General features: G+C 41.6%; 1 protein-coding gene across 1 annotated transcript in view; it reads right to left on the reverse strand.

Moving 5' to 3' along the window:
- Window positions 1–5,617, reverse strand: part of LOC121288470 (protein polyglycylase TTLL10-like) — a 44,795-nt gene extending 39,178 nt beyond the window's left edge. The window contains exons 1-2 of the mRNA XM_041207010.1: window positions 5,585–5,617; window positions 4,031–4,135 (exon numbers count right to left, since the gene is read on the reverse strand). Coding sequence (XP_041062944.1) covers window positions 4,031–4,135; window positions 5,585–5,617 — 138 coding nt within the window. The remainder of the gene's footprint in view (window positions 1–4,030; window positions 4,136–5,584) is intronic.
- Between the last annotated feature and the right edge of the window lie 3,273 nt (window positions 5,618–8,890).

Genomic DNA, 8,890 nt, shown 5'->3' on the forward strand with positions numbered 1-8,890 from the left:
ACCAAATGCAGAAACCAGGATGAAAGTTCTCTGGTTTTCCAATCTTCCTTGAAGAAGGTATCTGACATGGTTCCCCAACACACTATGATAGGCTTAGGAATTTAACCCCATAGCATTCACTCTTCAGCCACTAAATAGTATCCTAAGCCTCAAAAGTAGGCAGAAACCACACATTCATTATGAGCCAGTACTACATCGCTTGTCAGATTAATACAGGTAAAAGAAGTGGCATCGAGGACCTGCAACTAAATGTGCATTCGGCCATTTATTTGAATATGCAAAGGAAACCCCATCCTCATTCACATCCGCAACTAAATCCTCTGAACTTTCAGCCTCTGATTACCTATCCCATCGTCTGATGTTCTTGTCTCGTAACATAACTACATAATCTTTCACCATCAACCTGAGTGGGCAGTCAGTGCCTCGGTTTAATATCAGATATAAAATATTCAAAAGATGAGATTTGCCTCACCACTGCACTGGAATGTCAGTCTGGAATTTTGTGCTCAAGTCTTTGGAGTGGGATTTGAACCCACAACCTCCAGACTCAGAAGTGCCACAGCTGACACATACTTAATTATTGTACAAAAAAAGACATTGTCATGCTTGAGATCCATTCTGAAGAAACCAAAAAAGTTGTGAAGTGTTCGAAACACATTGAAAAGACTCACATGAGTTACAGCCCAAGGTAATTAACGGCAGAAGTGCTGATATCTCTAAGTCCAACAAATTAATACACTGAGCAAAACTCTACATAAACTACATAACACACTTGCTAATTAAACCATCCCATCCAATCCATTTTGCACTTCAAAGTACTTACAACAATCGTCGCTTGACAATATATCAGCAACTATAGTATTTATTCTGCTCACACACTAGATATTTGTTTGGCAAATTGATGAGGATCAGTCATTTCCCCTAGCACTGTAAACAACGGCTGTTACCAGGGAACAACTGCTGGTTAGCTAAGGGTAATTATAATTGCAGCACCAGCTATTGAATACCTATCTAATCACAGGTCTTTGTGAAGAAGATTAATGAGGTCCTCAAAAGTTAGTCATTTGAACTGTAAATGGTGATCTTACTTTATTCAGTTACTGCTGAGGGACCACTTGTATCAAATAGATGTTGAATCTGACAATTAAAGATAATTATTTAAGATGTCAAAAAGGACTTGGAAAGCATTTCTATTAGGAACTATTCCCAGATATCTGAAGGCATTGTGTCCAGTTTTTCAGCTGCAAGATATAGATCCAATATAATGTGTACCACCCATCATATTTCATTGGGTTGCTTTCTAAGGCTCCAGAGTACATGGCAGAAGTATTAAAATGACTAATTATAATAATTAGATATGGATCCTACACTTGTTGTGGGAAAGCTTTCTGATATTGGACTTTCCCAGTCCCTGACTCACCATATGATAAACTTGTCTTGCAATTCATGGTAGATAACAGACAAAAGGATATAAGAATCATAGGAACAGGAGGAGAGCATTCAGCCCTGCAGGCCTGTTCTTCTGTCCAATTAGATCATGACTGATTTTGTGGCTACAAGAACAGGTCAGAGGCTGGGAATTCTGTGAGGAGTAACTCACCTCCTTGACTCCCCAAAGCCTGTCTACTAGCTTCAATGCACAAGTCAGGAGTGTGATTGAATACACTCCACTTGCCTGGATGAGTGCAGCTCCAACAACACTAAAGAAGCTCGACACCGTCCAGGACAAAGCAGCCCACTTGATTGGCACCCCATGCACTACCTTCAACATCCACTCACTGCACCACCGATGCACAGTGGCAGCTGTGTGTTGGCAGCTGTGTGTACCATCTACAAGATGCACTGCAATGACTCACCAAAGCTCCTTTAACAGCATCTTCCAAACCCGTGACCTCTACCATCTAGAAAGACAAGAGCAGCAGATAGATGGGACCACAACCACCTGCAAGTTCCCCTCCAAGCCACTCACCAACCTGATCTGAAATATATCACCGTGCCTTCACTGTCGCTGGGTCAAAATCCTACAACTTCCTCCCTAACAGCATGGTGGGTGTACCTACACCACATGGACTGCAGCGGTTCAAGAAGCTCACCACCACCTTCTCAAGGGCAATTAGGGATGGGCAATAAAAAAATGCTAGCCTAGCCAGCAATGCCCACTTCCTGTGAAAGAATAAAATATCTGTACCTTAGCTCCATTTACCCACCTTTGATCTGTAACCCTTGTATATCAATCTCTGTTTTGAATTATTCAGCTTTGCTATCTAAAGGGCTCACTCACTACATATGTGCAGATTAGTTGTTGCTTGGCCATTTGAGGTTACTGGTTAATTTCTGAGTATTTGGCCTATTGTCTGACTTTAAAACTTAATTCTGACTATTGAGGTAATGATTTTGCTATTGCCCCCTGGAGGAAGGGCAGGGGCTGAACAGGATCTCCCTCCTCCTCTCCACCATCTGGACATTGTCTCTGAAACAGCATCGAAGAGCCTGGGGATCTGGAGGTTGTGCAACCATTTCTGCACTCAGGCGTCATTCTCCGAAGTCTGCAGCCAGAGTGCACTTCCCCTTTAAGTGTTGTTGGCTGCCTTTATGTGGTGACAGAGCAGCCTGGTTTCCACCCCACCCCTAGACAGGCACATAGGCAACAAACAGCACAGGCTGCACACTGGAACCAATTTAATAAGGTCCCAGCACCATTAAAGCAGGCACTGCAGTTGTGTCCCTCCCACGAGCACCCCTGTGCATGCATAATCAAATTTCTAGGTCACTGGGTTTTCAATGTGGTTTCCTGCTACGTAAACAGGGTAAACTGAGCATTTGCAATTCAGCAGATTGAGGCACCCAAAACAAGGCATTGCATTTCTATAGCACCTTTATAGTGGTAAATTGGCCCAAGGTGCTTCTTAAAAGTGAAATAAGACAAAATATGACACCAAGCTACATTAAGTGGTATTAGGACAGTGACAGAGAAGTTTTAAGGAATGGCTCAAAGGGGGAAAGAGAAACAGGAAGGTTTAGGGAGGGAATTCCAGGGATTAGGGTTTAGGTGTCTGAAAGCTCGGCTGCTAATAATGGACCGATATAAATTGGGGATAATCAAGAGGCCAGAATTGGAAGACAGCAGAGACCTCAGATGGTCATAGGACTGGAGGAGGTTACGGAGCTAGGAAGGGGCAAGGACATGGAGAGATTTGAAAACAAATATAGCAATTTTAGAAACAAACAATCGTTAGAGGATAAAAGCTCAATCCAGCATTGCTCCTGCTTCCCTCCGCCCCACTAAATTATTTATTTTGTTAAAAACTCCACACGTCGTGGAACCGAGGCATACAGACCACTAACGTCCTAGCTTCGATTTCAAAGTACTGTGGGGGAGGATATGATTGCTTAACTAGTTTAACCAGTCAAAATGGTGGGAATATAACTTCCAACTATCAACTCACAATGATCCTTGGTATTAAAATTGATTCTGGTGTTGGAACCTCTTCAATTGGTGGGGGGAGGAAAGAGATACTAAGGCCCAGTTCCATTGGAAGGTGAGTCCAAATCCTCTGCATTACCCACCCAATTGGTGGTCCAGGAAGAATTGCGTTACAGGGAGGGGAGGCTGCAGGTGCCAAATGCTGGGAGAAGCTGCAACAAGTTGTGGGGGTCCACACGCTCAAAGATCTGAGAGTTTACAGATAATACCATGGGTCAGACTTAAATTTAATCATTCAGTAAAACTTACCAATGGACCTGAGGGTTCCCAATGTCAGCAGGGCAGCCATGCTCGAGGAAGTCCGGGTGGAGATAGGATTACAACTAGTTGTACAGATTAATGGTTATTTACTCAATCTCATTGCTCTCACTCCCTCATTTCCTATGAACAGGGATAATATTGCAAGGCTCCACTCATGGTGTAGAGGCTTATTAGATGCAAACAAGGGTCAGGGAGCAGAGGTTAAAGTGCTATAGCTCTATCTCTGACCCATGTTCAGTTCTGAACATTCTTCATCGGCACAAGCTCTTCTCTACATATCCATACCATAGCGACATCACCTTTTAGAGAATTTTCTTCAGAACCAAGACTTCTCTTTACTCCTGTCAACAGACTCCTCACATATTTCACTTCTCTGCCTATACATTGCTCCTGGAATAAGAAAGTTAACAGGTTTTACTTAACTGATGGACTTCTATTTTCCACTCAGAATGGCTGTGCAGACCAAATGTTGTTTCCCTGGAGTTTCTTTCAAAAGTAAGGGTAAAATGGTTTCTGGAGCTTTAAGTAGGTTCTGGAGAATTTCTGTCACTTGCCCATTGACCAAATGAAAAACCAGCCAATACCTCATTCACTAGTTACGTAGAAGTCGGCGTAACCCAAACAAATTGAGAAAGCTGAGACTGAGGTTGGATATTTACTTTTCTTAGCCAGGAATTTACCTGTAACCCAGGATTCCAGTGGTCTGAATGTTGGCTCACCCCTTGCAGCCCTTCAAACTGGCATTGTACACAACGTGAACAAGAGCAACGTGGGAGGAAGTGACTGATAAAATATTTTAGGAACTAACTAATAAGTTTGGGACCTCTTGAAAATTCCCAATTCATCTTTCAGGGATCGGAGAGAAATGTTTGAGAGAAGGTTCTTGTACATTTCCTTCCTCTCCTTGGAGATTTGTAGGAGGAAGGGAAGATGCATGGGGGATGCGGCCAGAAGAAATGGGGTGTGTGCCAATGGCTTTTCTCATCCTAGGTAATTGCATTTCATTTGTTTCATTCAGAACTTAAATATTATTACACTTATGACTTTGCTTTCCATACATCCCATACCAGACCACATCTGTAAGTTGTGATCTCCAGTGGTTGCTTTAGGTGGACATCAAGTGTCAGTATGGATGAGGTAATCTCACAGTTGGAGTTGAGATGGATGAGAAGGGCTAACAACACGAGTTAGGCCAAGATGCAAGGGTTAACAGTTGAACAGGATGAGAATGGCTAACATTAGGCACTAGGTGAGTTGACTTTCATGTGTAGATTCACAAAATCTTCACAAGATCACTTCCACCAAATTATGTTTATTCCAATCCAGTTTTCTGGGTCAGTGTCAGCCTGGTGAGTCCTGCTGAGTCACGATTTCTGAAGTGAACACGATCAAATTTGTGTTTTCAAAAGGAGCAAATAGCTGCTATTTCCATTTTGATTGGAGAGTTAAAATATCAAAACAACCACGTAAGAAATCTTACTTTCTCAGGAAGAAAATACATATTCCTTGATGATTAACACTTAGCTACACAACTCATTCACCAGATAGGGTAGTGATTGGATAAAGCATTCAGACTCCGGATCTGATCACAGAGTGGCAAGAAATAGGTGTTTAAATTTAAACTTGCCAAATCAAAAAATAGACAGCTGCCAGAAATGCTTAGATGACTGGGCCTTTAATGGCTTTAATATGAATCTTTAATTAGGGTTCCTACAACTTCAGGGTATCGATATTAATTCCACAAAGACTTCTTCACTCCACCACACACATCAAAGCTTTTCTTTCAAACTGGTTTAACCAGCATTCGGGGAAAAAAAACCCTTGTATTCCATAGTTTACCCTTTCAAACATCAGGTGGGAGTCTGCTGGCATCGTGTAACATTGCTTTGAGCTCAATGCACTCAATATTACAAACACTGAAATGATTTCGGCTGATTGCTGAAATCCCATTTCCTTTATATGGATGGCCCCGAGTCTGACTGGACCCTAATCACCACAAACACACCATCTACTTGTCTTTAGTAACGCCTAGTCCAGATACCCACTAAGTTTCCTGGCACACCAGTAAGTATAGAGGAACATTCAGACAGGGGTGTAAATTTTCTATGACATATTTTAAAATTAAAATTAAAATTGCACTACTGCTAAATAATTTATGTTATGTTTAACTTTAAAAAGGAAAATGCTATCTTAATGTTTTCAATATATTTCTAATTGAATGCATGAATTTTTGCTTCTGGTACAGGTGGAATTGTAGAACAAGAATTCAGGCAAGGAGGTCACTGCACTCTGCACAATTTTGCATCCTTTAAAATTAATTAATTCCAACCATTAATTCTGCAGAGTTCACTGAATTCCGCATCCAAATTCCCCAAGTGCACCTGTCACTCAAAGCTCTGACTTCATCAGAACTACCCCAGTGTGATTCTCCCACCAAAATGCTTCATTATCACAAGCTTTCAGGACCAATCAGATTTAGTCATTATGCTTATCGAACTGAACTGAGTCCCAAATGCAAACCCAATAGCATGAAGACGGAAAAGAGAAGGGAATGTGTTTTAAAGTGTCTTACGCTATACAGTGTGATTTAGCTCAGCCAAATGATAGTGATTTGTTTCATTGTGGGATCTTTTTTATAATTAGAATCTCAGCCAAGTGCCAATTTGCTTAGACAATGAGTCCTGGTAGGCTATTCAACTGGGGAGGGCATCACAGCCTAGCATGATCTTATCTGACTGAGGCTCCACCAAGCACTCTATCCAAGCAGAGTCACTGGATAACAATCAGGACTCAAAGACCTGGCTCTATACCCCATCCACTCACCCACCTCCCCCACACTTCTTATCTCAATGGTGCTGAGAATAAGTCGCATTGTCCAACTATCATGTCGGAGATCACCTAACAGGGCACAGGCCGGGGGTTCAAAGTTAGGATCTTTTGATCTGTAAGCTCAGCGCCATGCCATGTTTACCACTAACTGTTGGGAGAGTTCTCTCCCCTAAGGGTTAGCTCAATAGCTTCACTGTACTACATTTATTCTATACCCAATTGAATTAACTCTGGAGAATATAAAGACTTCAATTGGATCTTTATACTGCCTTATCACATCTCTCAGAACACTCCAAAGTCCTTTGCATGCACAAATACTTTCACATACAGTGGCTGTTACTATGTTAAACAAACACAGCAATCATTCTGCACACAAACAGCAATGAGATTAACCACCAGTTAGTTCATTTTTAATTGGTGACTTTAAGGTCTCATTCAAAGTGTGGCAACTCCAACTGTACAGCTCCCCAACACTCCTGCAGTGAAGGGGCAGTCCAGGCCCACATGCTCAGGTCCTGGGATAAGGGTTTGAACCCAAAACTTAACGTATCAGGTGGCAGTTTTACCAACTGAATGGAGCTGACACTTGTTCTGAAATTGTTTCCTATCCCAGTTTCAGGAGCAGTCAATTACATATCTTACATAAGTGAGGGATAAGAACACAGAATGACAATGCTGTGTGCGACTATTCACTAAAGGTGAATGCAAAATACTGCAGATTCTGGTGTTCTGAAATAAAAACAGTAAGCTGCACTTACTGATGGCACTGTACTGCAATAAAGCATTCAGGTCATGTACTTACTTACTGAGGATGCCTGGTCCCTGGACAGACAGAAAAAAAGATTTGAATTTATATAATGCTTTTCACAACCACCAGACATCTCACGGTGCTTTACAGCTAATGAAGTACTTTTGAAGCGTGGTCACTGTTGTAATGTAGGGCAAAGTATAGATTCAACACAATAAAAGACATCAGCATAGTAATGTTGGGATTATTAAGGAAGCCTAGAATCCTTTTTAATTGCAGAAATATTCACAGCTGGAAATTCCTCTGGGGTGGTACCTCTACCTCATACAACATAGATTAAAAACTTATTCCTCGAACTCATCAGTGTGGGACCCACATTGGATGAAAGTCTCCTTCTGTCTGATGCTGCAGAAGTCCTAGGCGGAATGAGCCTTGCTCCAGTTCCTAGTGTGTATGGTTTACAGCATAAAGCCGCTTCTGATTTGGTGCTTGCTAATCAGTAATTTTACATAAAGAGACTGTTTTGGGATAACAATATTGAGAAAAAAATGACACACTGATGTCATTCTGTTCCCTGTCTGAATAATACCGGAGATTATTGGACAGTAGGAAGCGATCTTTTGAGGATAGGGCTAGGACAGAGCAGAGGGAACTTTATTCTGCATCTGACTATGCTGCATATCACCTGGATAAACTCGATATTGACACTGAGTACCTGAACTGTGTAAAGTTCTATTCGCCAACATTAGAATCACAGAATCGTTACAGCACAAAACAAGGCCGTTCAGCCCATTGTGCCTGTGCTGGCTCCCTGAAGGAGCAATTCACCTAGTGCCACTTCCCCACCTACTCTCCATACCCCTGCACATTCTTCCTTTTTAGATAATAATCTAATTCCCTCTTGAAAGCCTTGATTGAACCTTCCTTCACCACATTTTCAGGCAGTACATTTCAAATCCTAACACTTTGCTGCATGAAAAAGATTTCCCTCGTGAACACCATTGCTTCTCTTGCCAATTACCTTAAATCTGAGCCCTCTCATTCATGATCCTTTCAACAATGGGAATAGTTTCTCCCTTTCTAATCTGGCCAGACCCCTCATGATTTTGAATACCACTATCAAATCTCTTCTTAACCTTCTCCCAGGAAAACAGTCCCAACCTTTCTGATCTATCTAGGCAGCTGAAGCTCCTTATCCCTGGATCCATTCTTCTGAATCTTCTCTGCACTCTAACGCCTTCACATCCTTCCTAAATTACGGTGCCCAGAACTAGACAAAATACTCCAGTTGAGGCCGAACCAGTGTTTTATACAAATTTAACATCACTTCCTTTTGTACTCTATGTCCTATGAATAAATCCTAGTATGCTACACGCTTTATTAACTGCTCTGTCAACTTATCCGGGCACCTTCAATGATTTATGCACATACACACCCAGGTCTCTCTATTCCTGCATCCCTTTTAGAATTGTACCCTTAATTTTCTATTGTCTCTCCATCTTCTTTCAATCAAAATAAATCACTTCACACTTTTCTGTATTACATTTCATCTGACACTTGTCCACCCA

The sequence above is a fragment of the Carcharodon carcharias genome, chromosome 15 (genome assembly GCF_017639515.1).
Source record: "Carcharodon carcharias isolate sCarCar2 chromosome 15, sCarCar2.pri, whole genome shotgun sequence".
Classification (NCBI taxonomy): Eukaryota; Metazoa; Chordata; class Chondrichthyes; order Lamniformes; family Lamnidae; genus Carcharodon; species Carcharodon carcharias.